The sequence below is a fragment of the Ciconia boyciana genome, chromosome 3 (genome assembly GCF_034638445.1).
Source record: "Ciconia boyciana chromosome 3, ASM3463844v1, whole genome shotgun sequence".
In the NCBI taxonomy this organism is placed as follows: Eukaryota; Metazoa; Chordata; class Aves; order Ciconiiformes; family Ciconiidae; genus Ciconia; species Ciconia boyciana.
In genome coordinates this window covers 6,433,534-6,457,704 of record NC_132936.1, presented here as the reverse complement: position 1 = coordinate 6,457,704, position 24,171 = coordinate 6,433,534, and the positions used below count along the sequence as shown (strand labels likewise).

Here is a 24,171-nt window from a genome sequence, read left to right as displayed (position 1 = left end):
TGCCCTGCATTTTACACAGCTTCACAGCCTCCCCCGGAGGCTTTTGGGAGCCCAAAGTCTCTTTCTCCACATTCACTGACTCCAGCTGGACCTCAGCAAGGAGACTGGGTCCGGATTTTGCCCACGCTGAGGTTTGGATGGTGCCTGGACACATGTTGTGGCTGCCTGTTACCTCAGCTCAAGGGGACGCAGACAGCAGTGCGTAGCCATGCTGGGAGCCATGCAGGGCAGAGTTTGGGTGTGTGGGGTTCAATGCTAATTTCATGTGGTTGTTGTTCTTAAACACAAGGGGTTTTGGCCTAAAAATACTCCTTTTCAGAAGCACCGTTGCCCACAGTGGCTCTCTCAGTGCGGCAAAAGGGCGCTGAGGTGCAGGAGCGCTCGCAGCGAGGAGGCCAGGCTCCGCACCCCGGGCATGTTGGAGGAGTCCCGCTCTACGGCCCAAACCTCTCGGCTCACACTCCCTGTGTCTTACAGCCGGCAACGTCTGTGCAGACCGTGCCAATTCAGTTGAAGAGTACGCACACCCAATTACCCCTCTGAAGAGGCTAAGGGTGGGGAAGGAGAGTCCTGCCAAACGCTGGTGCCTGGAGGCACGCTGCCTTCTGATCTGCAACGCCTCCAGAGGCCCTGCAGGCCGTGGTGGCCTTTGTTTCATCTTTTACAAAAGGTTGTTGCCTTCTCCAACGCGTCCCCGGCACACAGGTGGGAGTCCCATCGTGCTCTCCTGTGGTGCCGGAGATGGCACCTCACTCATCACCAGCCAAAGACCTGACCTGTTGAAGTGGCCGCCGGAGCTGCTACAGCCCATGAGGAGACTTCTCTGCATGTCCAAAGAAGGACAACGAAGGTGGTGAAGGGTCTGGAGCAGGAGTCCTGTGAGGAGCGGCTGAGGGAACTGGGATTGTTGAGCCTGGAGAAAAGGAGGCTGAGGGAGACCTTACCGCTCTCTACAACTACCTGAAAGGAGGTGGTAGAGAGGTGGGGGTCGGTCTCTTCTCCCAAGTAACAAGAGATAGGATGAGAGGAAATGGCCTCAAGTTGCACCAGGGGAGGTTTAGACTGGATATTAGGAAATTTTACTTCACCGAAAGGGTTATCAAGCATTGGAACAGGCTGCCCAGGGAAGTGGTTGAGTCGCCATCCCTGGAGGTATTTAAAAGATGTTTGGATGAGGTGCTTAGGGACATGGTGTAGTGGTGGTCTTGGTAGTGTTAGGTTTACGGTTGGACTCGATGATCTTAAAGGTCTTTTCCAACCTATACAATTCTGTGATTCTGTGATTCTGTGAGACCCTGCCAACTCCTGAGTTAATTTTCTATGCCACTGAAGCTGATGGATTATTTTTCAGTGCAAATTAATACCATGGTAGATTAACTATGTTAGAGGTGGGGCTGGTAGGACTGCCTATCATTAAAGTTGCCCAATGTTTCCCATTATAAGACCCAATTTTCAGTTGCTTGCAAATTTACAGAACTTTCTTTGCATTCCATTTTTTCTTGCATGAGTAAGGAACACATTTCTTCAGTTTCAACCAAAATGGCTCAGACATTCCTGGAAATGAGTTAGCTCAGGGAAAACATAGCGCCTAGAAAAACATTTTTGGCAATCTTTTCTTGAAGGAGCTTTTTTGTCACTGTATTTTGGAGTGGAGATTTGAAACTTGGCTCAGCAGGTTGGGTCTTTTTTTTCAGAATCTCTATGGAAATCCAGCCAGATTCGGTAAAATTACAAAACTTTGAAAAATAAAATTTCATAGAATGGAAATTCCTTAGATTTTATCAGCTAAAAGCTTTGATTACAGCTTGGCAAAGGTAGCTGATTGCTGGCCCACAGAATTTATGCTCCTGCCACACAATTTTTTGTTGTGACAACAGTTAAGCTGCTTAAAACAAAGTGTTCACAGATCATATTCACTGTGTGTTCATACTTTTCCCAGTGCCTGGTATGAGACCTTGAGATTTATTCTTCAGAAACACTGACCATTCACAACTAACTCAGCCTGAGAGCAGCATTTTTAACATATAAAGCACTATATGTTGTTAGATCTCTAAAAAATAAGAGTAAGTGGGTGTGCTCCATCCCAAAGAACATTGCTGTCTTATGGATAAATCGGCACATGCTCTTACAGTGAAGGACTGTTTTGTCACACACACAAGAGGCATGAATTAAAGCTGCACTGAGAACCATAATCTTGGCATTTCCCCATTCTGAGTGCTCAGACATGGACTCTTCCTACTGTAATTTTTGTCTGCAGCATATGCATAAAGTAGGACTTAGAGCTAGAGGTATCTGCCCTTTAATCAAAAAGATCTATTTCTTCTATGTCAACATATTACTTATCTGATGTGTAAGTATGCCCTTGTTACATACCTTAAATCTACTGTTTATTCCCTTTTCCACCAAGTTACCAGAGAAAAATAGTTCTCATTTTAATTCTTAATGTTGCATGGCATGTATACAGTTAGCGAGGTGTTTACTTTGCATCCCACGCAGAAGTAAACACGCTTCCCAGAAAGCTTCCTTCATCCTTGAGCTGGGTCTAAAGAACAGTCACTGTTATCTGGATTTTGCGAGCACCAAGTCCTTACTGCTCTCTCCTACCTGTCTATAATGAAGACTATCTCTACAAGCCAACTACTATCAGGTTTTGCTTTTGCTGCCATCTTTCAGGAGTAGCAAATATCAAGAAGAGTGAAACTAATAACATAGATCGGTAAGTCTGCATACACGCAAAGCGCAAACCCTCCCTAAATACCGGGTCTGAGTACCCTTCATGTGCTGTAATTCCGCCATCCTAATTCTCAGGGATGCTTACGACTGTGTGTCATACTGCAGGCAATGAATACCGCTGCTTGAGACCTCTTCACGGCACTAATAGGCATACCCTCGGCTCACTCTTCCAAAGCAAAAGATAAAGGCTAATTAAACTGTCTGACTTTGCCGTGAAGCTGATGAGGATCACGTATAAAAGCCAGACTACTGCTGAGCTGTAGGGGCCACAGCCTTTAGGAGAGGAACAGTAACAAGCACATCAGCACGGGGAAAGGCAACATTTTAAACCAGGATGGACATTTCTGCACTGAGTGCCTGAGAGTTTCAACCAAGCAGGCACGGAAGAGGAAAACATAAAAGATCACACACTGGCTATTTATGTCTAACGAGGAGGGGCTCACCAACATCCTAAATTGTAACAAACTTCAGAAAGCAGCCCTTCAATGTGGCTTATGAAAAAGCAGGCACTAAAGCCCCCTTTTAAAAGATTTAAAGAACAATAAAAAGGAGCATAAAGAAGCATTTCAAAGCTGTGTGCTGTTGAGGTTGCCGGTAAGCCAGGTAGCTTATTTAAAGCTGATGCAAGTATCTGCACGGCACTGAGCACCAGCCCTGTGGTCCACGCTGCTCCACGTTCCCTCTGCAGTCAGAGTTCACCGCCACTCACCTCCAGAGATCTGCACACTGACGCTTGTAGATACTTAGGGTGGGATAAACCAGCTTCGACACATGCATACATCTCTCTCTTGACCGCAACGGGCTAGAGATGACTCGCTGAGACACCATATCTAGCTTTTAGACAACTACAGTTAAAAGCAGAGTCAATCCACCCTGCGTGTCTCTGAAAATTTTACCCATATGTCCCTTTACAAAAAGGATTTTCATTTCGACTGCTTAGCTGATGAATTAAAACAGTGAATGATTTACATTCACAGCTCTATCGCTGAGCCCTCTTCTGTCTGGTAGTCAACACTTCCGTCTACAGAGGTGGTAATTTTATTATAGCGCTGGTTGATACACAATTGTTCAAAGACATCAAAAAAAGACCAAAATTAGGAGTGGACCCATAGCCCAGATCATCAAAGCCAAAGAGTGTTCAGTGTGAAAGCAAAAAGTATGTTCCACAAATCTAGAGTTTATGGTGATAAGAGATGCAAGGAACGAAAAATTAAATTATTTTTGGTTTAATTGGTATCCTAGAAACCTGGAACCAACTCTGTCGCACTTCATATGTCTACAGCGCTTGATAAATCCTCTAGATAACTAAATTAATTGAAGTGTATTGTTGTCTAAGAACCTGAATCGGAGTCCTTGATTACGTATGTACACATGCAAAAAAGAAAAGAGTATTCCATGTATAATACGCCCTGTACTCATAACCAGCAGTGTGTACCACAGAGCGACTGTGTATTGTATTTCTAGGTCTCTATTCTTTTCCAGCTTCTATACTACTGAGAAACACAGGTCTGAATTTTCAAAATACAACAAGTACTTGTGAGTACCACCCATTTTTGATGGGTAACCTCTGGATTTCTGATCCTTTTTAAGACAGCCAGTTAAAATTGGGCATGTTTTGCAAATCTAATCTAGGATTTACCATATGTGAACAGACACATACCTGGTACTACATCAGTGCCTGCAAGTGCCTACTCCTTTCCAAGAAGATTCTGCACCAATGTGAAACTGCTGTATGTAATTGTCTACCTGACTCATGACGTGTGAAGCGATGCTATGGAATATAATGAGCTAGAAACCCTGTTTCTAGCAAATTAAACTACAAATGCAACTGCTGGACTCATCCATTTCTTCCACAGCGCACTTCTGTGGTGCTTGTGGAGGTGATGATTTTCCTGTTGAGCTCTAAGAGCAATGAAACGAAACACCGTCAAGTGCCTCCGACTGCACGTGACATTTAAGACTGTGTCTACTACTGCAGGAATGCTAGAATGAGAAAGCATATGAAGATTTAAGGAAGCAGACAACTAATTGGCATTACTCACATGGATTACAGACAGGCAGGAAGCAGATTCTACACTTGTAAGCACCCTGATTAATACCTGTTTGGCATCCTGAATTTAAATTAGCAGGGCTACTAAAGAAGCAGGGTATTATAAAGTGGGAGTAAAGTTCACAAAACGCACATACGAGAGTTGGAAGAGCGATGGAAGCAAAAAACAGTAATGCCGGCAATAATCAGGTAAAACGGTTTGCCTTCCCACGCTGTGGGAAAGATTACATCTCAGAATCAAAGGAGAATGGGCAGCATGTTAAGTCTGGAGAAGGAAGGAACAATTAATATGTTCTGATGTGAAGCAGGAACATTGGAAACATTTCCCAGTATGTATTTCCCAGTGTTAGGAAAATCTTTAAATGTGTTCCCCAATATTCTTCACCTAAAGGTAACACCTATAAAGTGTATTATCACCTTTATATTGTTTCTTATGCAGCTGCAATATTTTAGTTAGTGTGAGAATCTTACTGAATACTATGCCTACAGCTAAATAACCTGAGTTTTCATCTCAGCAGTTCACACAAGTCAAGCTGAGCAGGACCTGAGCGGTACTTGACTACCAAAATCCTGCAAGAAGTGATAATGGTGCCTTAGTAGATCGCATCATTTTTTAAGGTACATCTGTATTGCACTCATTATGGCAGCTGTATAGACACTTCCAAGTCAGCTTTAAACCGTTCCTTACATTGTCAGAAAGGTAGCGTGGACTGTTCATAGTTCAACAGAAGACAAAGCATCCACCCAAGAAGCTGGGCAAACAGTTGGTTAACCCATGAGGAGCTCCATGTTATCTGAGACTGTACTGCTATCACTACCTGAGCTCCCTGCTTTAAAGCTAACTCAGGTTGTCTGACATTCACAGCAGTCATTAGGTACACCTGAGGACTAGAATATCTCTTAACCTCATCTGATTTCAGCCGTCTCAAAAACAGGGTGCCTAGTCTAGGTTAGTCATCTAGCCTCCATTTATAATCAATGGAAAGGGACGGATAGCTCTAAAGGGCAATTCATTGCACTCTTAGATAGGCATTAAGATGGGTGGGATGAATCACTCTCTGCAAGTGCCTGTGTCTCTTCATTCACGTCAGAGGAAACCTACCCTACATGTCTAATTTCTGGAGAGCTGAAAGCCACCCTCAGTCAACAGTGAGCCACTATTGTGCTGAGTAAGCTGGTCTACGGTAGATGAGATATGTAATAGGGGATCTAAGCAGACACACGCATTAAGGAACCCAGTTCTTCATAAGAGTAAGGTTTCCGGTGTTCCGAACATACTGCAGCATGAGATCATTACTAAGTTTCTTCCCCTGAAGTTTCAATTAAGTATGATATTCTTCCTCATTTCCTCTTCTGCATTCCTTGTCTGGTTAAATCAGCATCTGTGTTTCACGTCTGGGATGACCATGTTTCAGTGGAGAATGAAGTTTATATGGAGAATAAAACTAAATTTTACACAAAATTTATACAGAAATTTGGGATTGCCAGCACAGAAGTACTACATAAGTACTCTACTTACACTACTCTGATGCAGCATCTCCCAAACATATTTGCCCCGTATCCTACTTCCCAACCCAATTTAGAAAGTGGAGGGAGAGGTATAAGAGGTGCCACATCGAAGTATGAGAAAGAAATGCTTATATTATTAGCAACAAGCTAAATGCATCACAAAAATGAAGGTGTACAAGAGTTTAAGTTCTCTTGGGAGGAAAGCATGGAACAAAATGGCCTGTGGAAAGCTACTCTAATGCCTTTTTTATACCATCTTCCTCCACAGTACCTTCATGGAGTAGAGTCATAGACTTATAAAAATGGCTTTCACTTTTCCTTTCCTCTTAGTCATGCCATATGGAGATACAGAATGAACCCACTTCCACCGTCAACTTAATTTGTTTAGTTATAACCCCTTTCCCCATCTGTATTTTTAACAGAGACTGTAAGCTATTCAGGGCAAAACTTTCTTGTCCTATGACTATGCAGCACAACTATAGCACAGTGGGGCCATGATTTTATTTGTAGCTTGGAGAGACCTTTTGAATACAAACAGCAATAGCTGCAATATCAAAAAACCACCGTGCTGGTCATCTTAGATGCCAAATGTACTAGGAATAAACTGTTTGGAAGCAGTGTTCCCTCCACAATGGGATGGAAACAATTTGTTCTGTTGACAAATACAAACCGCAACTGCATTACTATCGGTGAGGACATCTTAGGGAATGGTTTTATGCTCAGACTTGCCCATTTGTTTTACATAATCTTCTAAAGGTCTTTTCCTTCTCCCTGTAACAGTGAATACATGGTCACTCTGTCATGTCCCTGGGCAGCAATGTCCTCCTATGGAGAGACTTAGCCAGTGTCACGTAGATCACTGAGATTTCAGAACTGCAGCATATGAATTCAAGCCACGAATGCATTAAGTAGGTTTTGCTTTCATCTTACCCTACGCACTACACCAGCAGATAAAAGTTATCATCACCGGAAGATAAATTGTTTTTACTCTCGTAGTCTGTTCCTCAGACGAGGAGTTTTTAGGCACCAGCCCCTCTCTAGCTGCACTGGAAAAAACCAAGAACTGACTGGTCCTTGGGATGCAGCTACCACCCCCCACAGCCTCCTGGTCACCTTGTTCCAGAGGCATGCATCGTGGTCACAGTAATTGTAAGAAGCCCTGCTCTGTGGGTTACACACCCATCTCAAACATAAACCTAAACCACTGGCATATAGTGTCTGCCACCTTTGATGAGGAACACTTGAATCATCCCACCAGTTTCTTACAGTTTGTGGGAACGCTCAGGAGCTCTAGTCCCCAACTAGTATGGTTTTGTGAAATTACACATTTGGAAAAATAAACCAGCAGCAAATGATAGTGAGGGAAACGATGATGTCTTGCATTTTACACTGGAAAAAGGACCTGGTGTTGTACCACTGAAATCAGAACCACTACAACTCCTTACTGGGGACCTAAGCACAGGAGGTCAGGTCCCAGCCTGTAAGTGGACTGTGGTCACGCTCAAATATGCCGACGATAGTCACAGAGAAAAACCTAAACCCCATAGCACAGCCACGCTGAACATTTCTTTGGCTGCATAATCACATTTTGCCTCATTTCTTACAAAGGGGCATTATAACGCAAACGTTAAGCTTTACAAAGTCATTTAGAGCAACTTGCAAACCACCAGACCGCCCACCCTGCCTTCCTCTGCTCCCACTTACGCTGGGAGAAATCCGGAATAACCCAGCTGATCTCAGTAGAGATTTGTCACTCTGAAAGACACCAGCGCGAGTCACAGATTTTCTAACTTCAGTTTGGATGAAAACCCAGGACTCTTTCATCGTATCTCAGGGTATTTAGCATTGACTTTAATTCAAAACCTCCTCGCCGTGCCAAAACCATGCAGATGCAAACTTCCGTGTTCCGTGCGCAACGCATCACTTGAAAAAACTGCAACGCTACATTTGCAATCTGAGGTTGATGCACAAAGTAGGACCTGCGTGTAAAATTTCCTCTTGTTCTGCAAACTCTCTCTGCACTGCCCCAATTTACCACAATGCAAAAACCCAGTCAAATCAATATATCCTTGGGAAGGAAGGGGGCTGGTAGAGTGGTTTTTGAAGGCAAGCCAGAGAATATTCTAAACGGGGGACACACAGCGTGTTTTAACTGCTGTGATAATTCTGCATAAAGAGATGTTAAGGATCTAGCTCCTTGCTGTAGCATGCCATGTGTCCCTGAATAAAATTACTGCCATGCAGGCTGTTAGCAGAGGAATGCGTAAACAGACAATGTATCCTTGCATCAGTTCCACAAAATGTTGCACAACACAAATGCCTCTCGATGTGTCATTTCCTGCTTGGCCACCAGCCCAGCTCCTGACAGGCAGTCAACAAAAAAAAAAAAAAGAAAAAAAAATTAAAGAAAAAGAAAATTAAAAAAAAACCAACCCTGAAAGATTTAAAGCTGTTCTACTCCAAAGCACATTCCACTAGCCCCAGACTTATCCCTCCACCCTCTCCCTTTGAAAGAAAAGAGGGAGAACTTCCTAAAAACTGGTATGGTTTTAAGTCCAGGAATCTCAAAAATCTCAATCACTTATCTGTGTTTTATAAGCTGGGTCGGCCAAACAGTTAATACAAAGGCTGAGCAGAACGTCTTGCTGGCTTTCACTGGCTTCTGCAGCGTGCACAGACAAAAAGGCGATGTTTGCTCATACCTTTCATCACGTGTGCACCTTGCAAGCTGCAGCAGCCGAGAAATATTCGGGAGCTGAATGAAATAGAGCAGTTTTTCTTCTACCAAAACGCTTCAGTTCAAAGCTCAGAACCACTCTTCCATTCAAGCTGGTAGAGAAAATTGTGGTCGGTGACTTTGGAGACTATCTTTAATTAGAGACGAACTAAAGTCTTTGGAAGCCAGGCAAAATATAAAAATATATAAACTTCTCTCCCTCCTTCCTTATGATTTCCCTCCTGACTGGGTTTCTACCAAAAGCAGCCAGAAAGGACATGTCTCCTACTCTAAAGGTACCACTATGGAAGGGCAAATCATTATTTCTGTATTCATAATGAGGTAAGGCAAAGCATTAAAAGGGGACCGAGGTAAAGGTTTGGGGGGGTTTTGTTCTGTTTTTTTTCTTTTAATTCCTTTACAGACATCTCTTGCTATCCGCCAGTCAGTTATGACCTCACGACAACTTATTTCTCCAGAAAACTTCTTTCAGCCTTCCCAGCTGGAAGGCAGCTCTGCTGGCTAAGATGTGCATATGGCAGAGGTTTTATCCTGGATATGAGGAGAGAAAAATATCTGCAGCATTTCCCAATGATTCCCAAAGATCTTATACAACCCCGTCTCTAGACTCCATCACTCAGAGTGCAACGTGCTGTCTCAATCCAGCACAAGGACTGTGCAACACAGTAGATGGCCCTGGATGGTAATCTAGACAGACTGAAATAGGTAATTAAAAATAAATAGATCTTTCCCAAGGAAAAATCATCAGAAGACCTTTTCTCATATAGAAATGGGCAGGTTTTCCTAACAGAGCAACTTGACATCACTGTCTCTATTAAAATGTTTTAAAATAATAACAGAGAGGCAAGGCAGCAAGCTACTACAAGCATATGTTTAATAAATACGACTAAATGGCACTTACATTTAAGAACCTGACTTTCTGAAGTGCTGAGCATCCAAAACACCAACTGGAGTCACTGCATGCCACGACTGTTCAGCGCTCTTCAAGTCAGGTTCTAAATGATTGTGCTATCTGTCACGGTATTGCTGCTGCTCCTACTGCTGCTGGCAAGCATGCAGCATTTGTTCGCTCGAGTCAACTTGCCAACAGAAGGTCAGAGTGCCTTGCCTGTAAACAAGCCTTACAAATTCACGATCTAAAGCATGATGTCATGTCTTAAAATGATAAGCTGGCAACAAAGTAAATGACATTTTGTAAAGATGTGCATAATTTTATGTTTACGCTACTTAGAATGAAGGTTCTAATAAGTCATCGGTTGTGCTCCTTTAAAGGGAAGTTTTATAACTGAGATGAATCACAACTGCAAAAGATCAAAGTTAAAAAACATCAATGATGCCATGGGGTACTTTTTAATCTTGTAATGAATGATGATCATGTGCTCTTATGAAGTTGGTCCAACTGCCAACGCCAGATGTGTATATTAAGAAAAAAGTTGTTTGTGATGTGACAGCTCTGGTTGAGCTGCCAGAGAGAGGAAAACTAGGGTAACATGCTTGAGATGTCGAAGTGAAATACAGATCTTGGCAGAGAGGGGCACTATTTGCTGATACATAATTTGTTAAGAAAAACACATTTGCTATCAGAGCTGCTTGTTGACTTGAATTCCTTATTGCCCCCAATCACCTAATTTTCCTTACGCAACGTAAATGCCAGATACACTTCTGGAACGATTACTACCAAACAGTAATAAATCTACACGAGTGCAGGGGCTCTCAGAAGGAAGCAGAACTTCAGTGAAACTCCCACAGTTAACCAGGGCTACTCTTTCCCTGAAAATTCAAGTTTAATAACTAGTCGTTCTGGAGGTGTCATAGCCTTGAAAGTATCAGACTACGATAACAGAACTTGCAGAACCAAACTGACCCCAGAGTAGGGCTTCACGAAGTATTTAGCCAAAATATTAAAATTCAAATGGACATTCAAGCTCAAATCTGGCTTTCTTAAAAAAAAAAAAAAAGAAAAAAGATGACGAAAGACACAATAACTCCATCTAGGCTATAAGAACTAAGTTATGAGCATTCCTAGGTTCAGCTATTCAATGAGAACAGCAGACAGGTATCATGTACAGAGGCCTTTCAGGTCTAAACTAAAGAACTCCAGCAGAACTTGGAAATCTTATTGAGTTATAGGAACACAGACTCACTTCTAATCCACTGATCACCAAAATGGTTAGCCCGAATGCAAGCAGGTTCCCTGTCTGTGCTACACAGGGTAGCCCACGCTATTCTCCACATCATTTTCAAACGGCTCTGCTGTTTCACAGCGGTTGTGTCCTCTGCCGGGAGATTTCCTCTTTTCCTCAACACATACATGGACGCAGCCTCCAAATGGGAATGGTTAAATGATACACAACTTATTCCCTGGTTTTTACCCCATGAATGCGGTTTGCCCAGTGTCTCCAGTGTCTACAGGGAGCACCAGATACAGGTGAAAATTAAAAATGGGAACTGATTCAGCTCGGGAGAGAAGACAGAACAAAAATCCCCTCGCTGTGACAGACAGACACCTCAGCTGTGAGCAGGTAGCAACACAAGTATCTACGTAATGAAATTTATCCATAGCTACTTCCTTTTTCTTATCTGTTATTCCAGGTGAAACTCTACAGCCTGGACAGCTCTTACAGAAGGCATTTCAGTTCCCGTCTCTCAGTGTAAGAGGAGGTGACACCGCAGCGTGTATTAGCACGAGAAACACTTAACTGCGTGAATTCTGTCTACGTCTTTCTACTTCTTCTGTCTTTGTGGTATTTTAAACAAAACTCCATGAAAGCTCCTTAAAGGTCTCATTTGTATGTGCAGATCAAAGGCAAAATAATTATTTGAGATGCTTCCATTATAGGGATTTTTTAAATGTGGTTATTCATCAAATAATTCTTAATCTCTAAATGTAATTTAAATACAGCTATACCTGGTTAATCCAATCAATTTAGAAAGAGCCGTTCTAGTTAGATTAAGAGAAACTCCAGAACTGGCTCATCAGTGATACCCATACGATGTGAGACTAGCTAAATGTGCTAGACAGAGACAGCCGTATAAATCATGATAGATTAACCAGACTTGACTGTATCTAAAAATAAGTGCTACCCATAAAACTGCTAGAACATGACAAAACACAATTGTCATAAAAATATAGCCAGTGATCATTGCAAATAGATTCTTAGTAAGTTAGAAAGTGCATTGCTATCAGGTAAACATGCTGAGTGAAAATCTGCTGGACTAGGTTTAAATAAAATGTACGTTCTGTGCACAAATAAGAAACAAAGACCACGCTGTTGATATACTGTTTTTTTATCTTTCTTTGGCCCCCAGGGGTCTATGATGAGTCCATAGCTGAAAACCAATTTCAGGTATGATGAGATTAACCAGGTGCATTAATTATCTGATGGCAAAAGAATTTAAGGGCAAACAAAAAGGCACTATATTATATAATTTCTCTCTGTGCTAGGACTGATCCTGAAAGATCAGTCTCCTATTTTCTTCTAAATGTCTTTAGTTGGAAGCTTACAGGAGTTTAGGGAATTCAGCATGTTGCAGGATTGTATCTATTATGCTTAAATCAGATTATATATAAATATCGTGGGTTTAGTTCTCATTTACACTGGCAGATAATGTATCAAGACCTTGATGTGAATGAGAATCAGGTTCGTGATTGCCCAAATTCAGCCAAGCACTTAAGTGTGTGTTTAATGCAAGTATGTGTGTGGTCCAGTAGACTCCAAATTAAGCATACGCTTCCATATTTTGCTGAGCAAGAACCAATGTTTGACAAAGATACATATTTCATTTATGGGTCTCTGTTAAACAAAATTAAGAAGACATAAGTGCAAAAGTAAGAATATAATACTCACTTCTTGGCTCCCTTGGCCCATCCACTGTAACCTTTATAGCTCTGTGGTATGTAGCGACTTGGGGGGGATTTGTCAGGACAGTTATTGTCAAAGTAAAGCTCTTCCCTACAAAGGGAAAAAAACAACAAGGAATGAGTGATTACAACATGAAAACAGTCACATGCATGTTCAGTGAAGAATCAGAGACGTTTAAAATTATTCCCTGTCGTTACCACAATCGTGAAAATTAAAAACATAACTGACCATAGGAGTTTTCCTCCCCTTCAGTTTTACTCTATGTCAAGAATACGTCCATGTGTTGACAATCTAAATGTTCCTTATTTAATAATGGGTCATCATACAATGACAGAACAAAACTAATTCACTGCTGAGGACAAGCCAAATTCTTTGCTGTATTGAAAGTGGTGTAAATCCAAAGCAAGTCAGACAATTTAAAAATTTACTCCAGTTTTGCAGCTGTGTGACAGAGAGCAGAATGTGGCCACATGTTATTTACTTCACACAGTTTTATCATTTCATTTGTTTGACTTGACTACAATAAGATGAGGAAAGAATATATTTTCCTCCTGGGAGTCACTTTAACAGGGAATCAGTGTCTCCTGTCCTTCGTATGCCAGGGGTAATATGATGATATCATTATTACTGGAACAGACTTTTCTCCCCTACATATATTGCGTCTATGAAATACTAAGAAAGCCCTCAACTTTCCCATGAGGGTGAGAAACTGCTGTGTGCACGTACGTTGCTATCCTAAGTCTGCTTTTTTTTTTTTTAATTTTTCAAAGTTTGAATTCAGGCAGAGATTGCACAAGATCATCCGCAGCCTTTAGCTGAATGAAAACCTTAAAAAGAAATAAATAAAGGGAGCTGCCTGCGTCTGAGCGCACATTCTCATAAGGCGCTGGCCCCCGTTCGGGAGACTCACTGACAGTTGTAATCTGTTAGATATGCAACGGTTAGTCATGTCAGATAGTCAAAACTGAAAACTGTTTCAAGACAGGAAAAGGTGGGCGTACAACAGTGACTCAATAAAACAGTCAGCAATCTTCGGCCTTCATGCTCATTTAAGCTGCTACTTTACCAGACACTTAAAACTCTCTTTTCCCCCCCCCCCTCCCTGTGTGTATACGTGCATTTTTGTTTTTAGGGCTTTTCCTCTTGCTGAACTCCGCATTCAACCAAGACACAAATCTTAAACGATATGTAACAGCCCAAACTTAATGCAGTTTTTTCGAACCTAATATAGAACAGCTTATATATAAGGCATAATACAGAACAGAGCTTTGGCTGTCAAACCTAGTAATTGGTCTTTCTTTCTGGTCCAAGTCGTATATCCCCCAAACCTGCCCGAGACACGCATCATTTATTATCAGGAGTGCAACTTCAAACTGTCTTGGCTATAGTTTCCACAAACTAGAATGTGACGTGGATTTTTTTTTAAGGAAATATAACTGTCATTTAGAGTAAAATGATTTTCCAGGTGTAGCTGTGCTCCAGCTGTGCCCACCTCTCCGAGAGGTGCAAGGTTAGAGGGGAGATCAAGACCCCAGCAAAGGTGCACAAATCTCAGGAGGCTGAATTCTGCCTCGGTGGGGATGCGTGGCTGAAGGTGCCTTTCCCCAGTTTCATTGGGAAACGGATTATTGCTCAGAACTTTTGAGAGGCATCATCACAGGAGGTGATGTAGGTGCATGTAGGACGTCCAGTCCTGCCCGTTCGCCGTTCCCAGAGGTAAACTGTGTGTCCTGCCAGCGTGCAGCGTGTACAGCCTGCAGACATACAGCAACAGCCCTGCTGAAGCACATAGTGCCTCCACGCCTGCTTGGTTAGGGCTGAAAAGGGTCCGTGCCTTTTATCCTTCTCCAAATAGGAATTCAGCCTATTGCTGGGACATATATAAATTCACCAGGGACGGGTTTAAGGCCTCCTTCAGTGCCAGCCTATCGTGGCAAAAAGTTCTGACTACGAAATTGTGTGATGATGCCATTCAGATCACAGATAGCCATATGAAATGGGGAGAATATTTATTAGTAACAAAGATACTAAAGGGATTTTCCATATACTTTTGAATGAAGAATTTCACCTTCCGATGCTATTGTTCTATTTATATGCCATATCAGTATAAAAGTCTATCAGGACTAAGAATTAACAAAATATACTGTTTGTAAGACCCTTTAAAATCACGTCTGCATGATTTTCTTACACTAAATAGATCTTAACAGGATACAGTGGCCAGAAAAAATGCACTCCTTAATATACGAGAGCTACGTTTGGACCTCGCCTGTGAGCACTTCTAAATTGTCACCTCTCAGCCAGCCTCAGCTGAACAGGTAAGCATCTAATTTGAAAGGGAAACTGGTTTTGTTCCCTAACTGGGATTCTGCTAAACGAAAGCATGAATGAAGTAACACTGATTAAGCCCCCTCACACTCATTAAACAACACATCACTTCATCGCAGGGACCTGCATGGCCCTGCCAGCGCACTCAGGTTCCAGAGCTTTCAAGAGATGATTTACATATTACAGGATTAAGAACAAAATACATTTTTAAGGTCCTCTGTTTCAGTGATGCTTATGCCTTCCACAGCTATTTCACAGACATCCCTCCTCAGCTACGAAATCCTTTAATGCACTTTTTATCACCTTTCTTTATGGCCCTTAGTCATTTTAACTATCCCTTTTTAGAGGCTAAAGACTAATTGTAGTTCTCTTTTATTAAACTCCCCAGCCAAGCAGTCATCTGGCACTATTGCTTCAGTGTGTCTAAACTGTGCATTCTTTGTTATTCACACATGTGAGCCGAGCGGACACAGGAGGACGTGATGGACATATGCAGAAGCACAAGGCAAACCCCAGAAAGCTTGAAAGGAGACTCGGCAGCTTGTGTGTGTTGCATATTTTTTCAGTTAGATGCTAATGTGATTAAAGTATCAGGACGCAACAAAATTAAGGTTATGATCCTTTGCTTATTGAAGACAGGAATTCTTTCTTCTCTGTGCTGTGGATCGGGCTCGTAAAAGTGAGCTACCGCCTGAAAACCACATACAAACAACTTCTGCATTCACATAAAGCGTCCCGGTTACTTATTCTTATGAATCCAGCAAAGGTGTTTAAGAGAAATTATACAAACAAGAACGTGAAGCTTCTGTCAGGCAAGCAACATTAATATGTATAAAAATCAAGTTTCTCCATTGAGCCATGGGAAGCAAGAAAAAACGTGGGAGTGGAGGTGAAGTGGTAAGTTGATGATTCAGACTTCACAATCAAATTTAGAGATACAGAGATCAAAGAGCGAGCTGTTTAGAAAGATGTAAATCTAAAGTCAGGAACAGGTGTGGATTAGTTTCTCGCCACTGAAAAATAATTTCTTGATTAGTTTATTTTTCCTGTTCTATTTCAAGACCTGTATCTACTGATATTTGTCTATGTAAGGAGCTTTCTCACTTCTGTTTGCAACTACTGCTTTCTTTCCCTGCTATTTTAAGCAGAGTTCTAAAAATCTATCATTAATGATAACTCTTTCTCCTTCTCTCCCGCTCTCTCTCCCCCTCTCTGTTCTAAGTCTGGAAGACAAGTCTGGACCAATTTCTCCATCCTGCCTCTGGCAGCAGAATGCAGCATTTCAGATCCTCCACCGAGTCCCGGCTGCTTCAAAGGAAAAGCCCTACTTTCTTCCGTTAAGATCATAAGAAATATAGGGGGAGGGGGTCAGCTCTGTTTGGACATAATTACACTTCATCAAAAGAAGCTTTCTTCATCTTCCATGCGTGAAAAGTCTGCAAGCAGTTAAGTCTGTCTTTTTTCTCTCTCCCCCCCCCCCCCTTTTTTTTTAAATATAAAAATTGCTATTTGGGAAACTAGCCAAAACTCAGAAAGCCAATATAGTAAAACAGTGCACACCCTTTGTTTTTCTTTGAAGTCTCTTAAATAAATATGTCGAGGGTTTGAAAAGTACACTATCGCTTTTCCATAGATTCTACCCAGATTGATCAGAGAAAAAGTCTATTCCAAGTCTGCTAGATACAAATATAAATTAAACTCCTGGAACCAAACTTTAGGAGGTTTGTGTTTGTATGTGTCTGTAGCCGTATCTGCTGAGGCTTTAGGCCCTCTATTTCATTTCCTATGCTTTAATAAAAAGTATATATCATAGGTTTCAAATGAAATTCACAGATCAGAGGTAGTACATCACATTTCAGTTCTTTTTCAGCACTACGGGAAGACTGATACACTACTGAACTTTTACTGTAAGGCAGCAGTAGTGGTGGAGCCAGAGAACGTTCAAACTGAATCCATCAGCAGAATAACAAAGCAGACTGGTTTTTTGAAAGAAAGCACGACAAATGGAAGAGATAGGTAACACCTTATCCACAAGGGCAATAAACTCCATACTTATATTGCCTTACTTTTGCGATAGTTATTCTGTATTTCAAGTTATTCTTTATTATCGATACTTTTCAAGTTGTAAAACGATGAAGAGAATTGTTGGCCAGGTCACTAAAATAAAAAATCGCCATTGCAGGCCACGCTTATGGAATCACTTTCACAAAGCACTTGTAATTGTAAAAGTGTGCCGACTGATTTAGTCTATCTAGGCCTCTGTAATATGTTTAATTTTTTTTTTGACAAATACTCTTTCCTTCCTTAAGATGAATTACAACTGCTTTCTAAAGAATATTACTGTAAAATTAGCTTTATTGCTAATTTCCCAACACACTTGTTCAGCTTCTATTGCTTTGTTTCGCCCCATGCAGGGCTAGTTTAAAAAATGAAGAATAACCTCAAAATACATAAAGGAAAAAATACGTAGGTTGAATCAACGACTGATACAACAAACCCCTCTGAAGATTCCTGCAGCAAAAACTGAAGTGCCAGCTTCCTTCAAGCTATCCTTTCAATCATTACCTCAAATTTGAAAGCAGCTACAAGACTCTGAAAGAGGAATTCTTGCAAACTTGCAATGATTACAAAGGCTTTCTATGAGTGCAGTGCAGCTTCCAGATTATAGGAAGCTCCTAAACAGCTGGAAGACAATGAGAGCACTCTACATCTTCAAAAAACCAACCTGAAAGTTACCCTGTCATTTAAAGTAAAGGTTAAATTTAGTTCAAGCCGGAGCTTACCAACAATTCATAAAAAGTCAACCCGTTTACTAAAAAGAAAAGTACGGCTTATTTTTGCAGGTCATATGCAGTTTGATTGTAAAGGGCAGGGAAAGCTTTCTACCAATAGCTGTAAGCCCTTAAAGATGTAAGCCCTTAAAGAATATAACCTATAGCACATGTGATATGCAAAATCCCCTTAATTATAGGTCTTCTACAACTTCAGAAGCAGCTCTACCACTAAAGGGAATTCACCATCTCTCACTGCCATGGCCCGAGATACACTCTCTGACTACACGGAACTCAGATCACCAACACCCCCGTTTCCTTCTACCTTTCCTGTGTGATTAAAATAGGGAAGCACGTATTCTGTGAATCATTTTTCAAAAGCTGTGTCTCATGAAAACATACAGAGACTTGAGGAGTCAGAAAAACTTAAGAGAAACTCTTAACTTGGTTTGCACAAATGCTGAGGTTTGCAAATAAAACATGCATTCATCCCTCCAAACGAAAGGCCGACAGCGATGTATTTACACACTGATCAGCATTTCATTGCAAAGTAAGTTTGACGTCTAGACATTGCTTTTACTTCATTATGGACACGTAAAATGCAGTGGCCTACCTCTTCCGCTTCTGCCCACAAATCGTAAGTCATTAAATCTGGCCACCTGGTTCTTCATCACGGCAGAAGCGTTTCGCAGCTCCGCAGAGTAGTTCTCATCGTTTCCAGCCATGACGGTGACCACTGTCCCATCAGGCACTTCTCCTAAGGCCACCACCTGGTAAAAGGGGAAGACAACCACAACTCGTAAAGCAACACTTTGAAAACGCATGTTTCCGTCCCAGCTTTGCAGGCTGCCATGCTCATTACGAAGCTCTGCGGCAGCTTCTCCAGCCCGCTGTGGTGAAGAGTCATGTATTAGCTGAACACAGAACAAAGTGCCACATCAAACAAAGAAACATCTTGTATTGTCTCCCTTTCTCATAGCCTTTGTTACATTTCTTCAGAAACACTCAACGTCCTTATGTAGAGTGTATGGTTTAATGCTTCCTGAAGGCCAACTTTGTTCTTAGCAACCAGCAAGCAGCGAGAAAACATGAGGCATGGCTCGGATCCATTAATTATACGCGGGAGCGCATTTGAAATGGAAAGTTAGAAATTACTATTAGCAGCCATATCACCCAGATTCAGTTCTACTTCTCTGGTGGTTGCACCCATCACTTTGACCCTGGAGCTCCTCAGACTTCAAGTTAGAGAGAAATCCCCATCTACCCATCCCAGGAGTGGCACCAGGGGCATTAGCAGACAAAGCTCTCCACCCAACACCCTGCTGCGATGGAGCACGTCATGGCTGGAATTCAAACTCTTCAGATGCAATATAAAACAAAAGCTGTATTTCCTCGCAGGCATGTAAATTTTCAGAGCGCTTGCAAGAGCCACATGTGGTTAGCGCTGATACCTCCCTCAGATTCCAGGACGGGTGAACAGAAGATGTTGAAGTATTTCTCCTTACGTTTCAACTAGCTGATAGTCTCACTTTTATGCTTCAGTGGTTGTGTAGTGCTCCAACATCGGATTAGATAAACGCCACCGAGTAGACAGCTCCTGTCTTCTAATTTGAAAACACCAGGGATACCTACAGTGTTACTGCACTGTGACTTTTTAAAGTAAAAATAAACTTAAACAGGAATACTAAGTTACTAAGAAGAAAATATACATGTTTCTTCACATGGGGTAAAAGAAGTCCACAAAAGTATCAAGAAAAGAATTTCCTTTTGCCCAGTTAGCTAATACTGATGCTGGAAATAAATTTATAACAAAAAGAGATTCATAAATATTGCACGGCTGAGCTCTAACTTGACAAAAAATAATCTTGAAATACAAAGTCTGTCCCCTTGCAGTTTCTGCCAGTTTACATGGTCAGATATGACTTTTTATATTATTCAGAGTAATTTATTCTGTCTCCTGAAATATATATTACGTTTGGTCATAAGGCCTGCTTGAAATGTCTTTCCCATAAACGATCCTGTCTGAAACCAATAATTGCAGGTTGCACTTTATTATTAATTAAGTGGGAAGAATGAGGAATTCTGAATATATAGGGAGAGCATTATGTGGCCCAGTGCACTGTACAATGTTTCTCTAAACCAATAAAAATTAATGACAAAGGTATACAAAATCTGAAAATATTTAAAATAGACTATATTACTGAAAATTACAGCTCGTCTTATTTAAAAGAAATATTGAAGAGAAAGAAGAAAGCAAAGCTGAAACGCTGTATAAAAAGGATCTACCCTGGTGCTTTTCTGTTTTTCCATAAAACACCAGGTAATACGACCCAAAACTGTAAACTGACTTTTGCCACAAAATAATGTGAGGTCTCTGTCTATCAAGCAAATATCTTACTTCAAAGTGATATGAACGTCCCTGAACATAAAAACACAGGAACCACCGTTGTGGATATGATCTGAGGTCCCACTAGCTCCCTGCCTTGGGTCTGACAGCAACCAGGTCTGATGGCTTCAAAGCGAGGTGTGAGGAATAATAAATAATAATCAAATAGCAAATAATAATCTGCTGAACGGATTATAGAGCTGACTGACCCTTAATAAGTGGATATTGGCTTAAACTCTAAAGCGTGGGGGCTTGAGACTACTTATAAAACACTCCCTTCCCAATGTGCGATAGACCACGCTACCTCTGGACAGTCTTGTCATGCACATTAGCATCCAGGGGAGGTGCAACCTGTGCTTTTTATATCTCACGAAACAAGCAAACAACAACAACAAAAAATCACGTTAACTCCAGAAATGCAAAGAAGCCGAGAGCACAGGAGGAAGTGCGAGTCTGCCAGGGGCCTCGGAAGAGGGAGCGAAATGACTGCAGCCTCAGCTCACCTCCTTCTCTCTAGGTAACGAGAGCACGGAGCAGGCAGCAGCATCCCGTCACCGTCTCGACCCGTCTCCCGAACACGGGTACAGCTTGCAACACCTGGGCAGGAGGGAGCAAAACCTCTTGAAAGGCCCCCCTGTCCCCCGGTGCTTTTCAGAGGTTTCCTCCCTAGCCTCTCCACTCGCCGCCGTCAGTTCAATTTGTCAGCTTAGACATCAGCCTGAAACTGCACGTGCCGCTGCCAGAGCCAGCGGGCTGATCGCACCTCATCAAGAACTGCATCGTTACTAAAATGCACCGGCTTTTTGATGCCGTATGATGCAACATCGCTACGCGTCTCATTAGGAGAAGGCCGAAGGAAAAGGCAAACTCAAATCAGAGGCGAAAAGAAAAATTTTGGCTAATAAAAGAAAGTCCTATTACATGGGAAGCTCCCCTGCTATGCCACAGGAGTAAAATGCTTGGTTTTTCATAATTTCATACTTTTTTGCCATGAAATACCAGAAGACTATTGCACACACACATAATAGCACTGGTTAGAAAAAAGCTTTGCAAAACAGGTTTGAAACCTGGAGAAATACACATACTTTTGAGGATTTTAAAACGTAACTTTACATACTGAAAGACTGTTGGCATAAACCTTGACTTGGCAATCTGATGCCATGTATCAATCCAAAATTATTTACATATTCTTAGAAAGAGGATTGTGAGTGCACTGTGAAATGAATAAGGACTGCATAAAAAATTAAAGATTAAAAGTACCCACAGTGCACATTCCTTACCTATTCTTCAAACATAAATATCTCTACTATTTCAAAATCTTTATTTTCCATATTAAACTACCTACCCATTTTGTTGATTAAAGGTAGATTTTGCTTTTGCGCCCTTTTTTTTTTCTTAACTAAAGCTCCAAAAGGTACATGAAGTCGGACAAAGCCACAAAATAAAACCAAACCAATTCTTACAAGTTGAAAATAACTATGTATTTTTTGCATAACACAATTCTCGTCTGGTTAGGCAACCTGTTTGCCCAGTTTTGGTCCAGTGGGGTTTGAACTGGCCCAAGTACATACCTTGAAGAAGGAAGTTAGAAGCACGAAGCAAAACTACTCTACAACAGCAGGTACTAAGCCTTTCTGCAGAGTAAAATGCTTGTTTCGAAGAAAAGCTACCGTGCATGCTAAATAGTTCCTCTCAAACATCGATACCTGCCACTTCCACAACTTTTCTTGCGAAACACTGAATTCAAAGAGCCTCTGAATGTAAAATCTTCTGTGTTGAGAAGGCCTTTTCCAGAGTTTGCCAAAAGAGCATCTGATACTATTAAAAATATTTGAATGTTCTGTAACTTAAAACAGAATAGCTGATTTGCGCTACTTTTTGTTTCAAAATATACATCTGGGCTGACAATTTATACAGCAGGTTTCAGCTTGAAGCTATTTAAAACAGCTGAGTTATAAACTCTGAAAATTGGGGTTTGGAGTGGAAATGCTGACAGCCCCTTAACTACTGTGGTGCTACTGGGGAGAGGTTTTAGACTTCACAGCCCCTTTTTTTCCCCTGCCTTTAGGTCCACTAAGGCTCTTTGCTACTATCAGCATCATACAGAAGCCACGTGTAACATCTCACGTGGCAATTTGGGTCTTTACGACTTTCAGTAAAAGCTCCCAGACGGACACATAAAGAGAGGGCCAAATTCTGACGGCTCTACTCGAATAAAGTACCGCTGGCTATTAAGATGAAGAAGTGAATAGGATTTGGACCCGGGTGCGCAATATCTATTTCTTTTTTGCTGGAATATCACTAGATAGTTAGAGCTATATTAATAGGTACAGGTCTAATTAATACTCTTCCCCACAAAACCAGCTTGCGTTAATGATCTGATTAGTTAGTACTCTCAACACGGACTCCCTCCCCAGTGCGTGTAAATACAAATACTTAAAATTCAAATCTAATACTAAGCCAACATTATTTCAAAAAATTATAATCAAACCCAGCACTGTTTATAACATACTTCCTCTCCTGCATATGATTTATATATGTTTTTTTAAATTAAACCAGTGCTATATCGAGAGTACTTTTTAACTAGAGATCTCTGCGAGAGAATTATGACACACTTAACACACCACTCAAAACATTATCATCGACATATTATTTATGGCCAATAAAACTTCAAAAAGTGTGTTGTCTGTGAGCTATTTTACTTTCAAGTTACTGTTCAGCCGAGATTTCTATAGCCCAAATCTGTCTTTTTTTTCCTTTTCAGAGATAATTCCCATTCTGTTACATCACAGTCGAGTGTTTCACTGCATGATACATGCAGCTTCTTTGCTCTAAAAGTACTGGATGGCTGCAGGCAAGTTACATTTGAAAAATGAAATCAATTTTTAAAATGGTCAAAATTATTTCAAACCGAGTTTCAAATTAATTTACCAGTAAATAAGGGCGCATATATCTTCGGCATATTTTAAAAAGTAGGCGTCGCATACTGCATGTGAAAGCACAGAGGCACCCGCAGCAGAAGGGTGCAAGGGGCAATGCGTACTCCTGACGCACCAGTAAATGGGTCAGATCTATACCCCCCCGTCAGCGATCAAATATAGGACCCAAGTATACGACATGAATAAGTAGATGTATATGAACACAAAAAGACTGGGAAATGGTCTAATCCTTTTTCTATCCTTCTATCACATGTAAGTATTCTTATTGTAATAATATTCTGAATACTTTAATATTTAGTTCAGATCTTTCCCTTATTCTAATGAACCGCGACCGCATCCTTTGAATTGCTGTAAGGTAGGAGAATGCTCAGACGCTTCAAATGAAAACTGCAGTGCAAGTACAATAACGTAGGAGCTCTCGTGTCCCTTCTCTAACGAGTAGCTATAATACCAATTTAATCTAATGCTCAATTAAATTATAATCACAATGCTCCGAAAGCTCCTCCTCCTTACCCCGCAGCCCCTGTGAATCAGAACCACCGTGACCCACACCTAGAGAGCCTTTGAGTGCCACGCCGAGTTACGAAAACAGAAGACACCCCATTTTTCTGCCATTTCCACTCAGTCCGACCACCGTGACCCACACAAGCAGGCCCCGTGCAAAGGGTTCCCCTGCAGCTCCAGGCTCTCCAGGCTGCTTCCCCCCCGCAAGAGCGCTTCAGTCAACTCTAATCTGCACCCCTATTACATTTTCAAAGCAAAGCTTCATCACCAGTCACTTTAAGGCCAGCTCATTTAACCGCTTCTCCTAATTTTTCCCCGATAAACAGCCGTGATAACACGGCCAGCAAGTGGGAA

At 41.5% G+C, this 24,171-nt stretch overlaps 1 protein-coding gene across 7 annotated transcripts in view; it reads right to left on the bottom strand.

Annotated features, from left to right (window-relative positions):
- The window catches only part of RUNX2 (RUNX family transcription factor 2), a 226,036-nt gene that overhangs the window by 135,853 nt on the left and 66,012 nt on the right, over positions 1 to 24,171 (bottom strand). For all 7 annotated transcript variants that reach the window (XM_072858329.1, XM_072858334.1, XM_072858336.1 and 4 more), the window contains 2 exons: positions 18,602 to 18,758; positions 12,878 to 12,982 (listed from right to left, as the gene is read on the bottom strand). In XM_072858329.1, the coding sequence (XP_072714430.1) occupies positions 12,878 to 12,982; positions 18,602 to 18,758 (262 nt within the window). The remainder of the gene's footprint in view (positions 1 to 12,877; positions 12,983 to 18,601; positions 18,759 to 24,171) is intronic.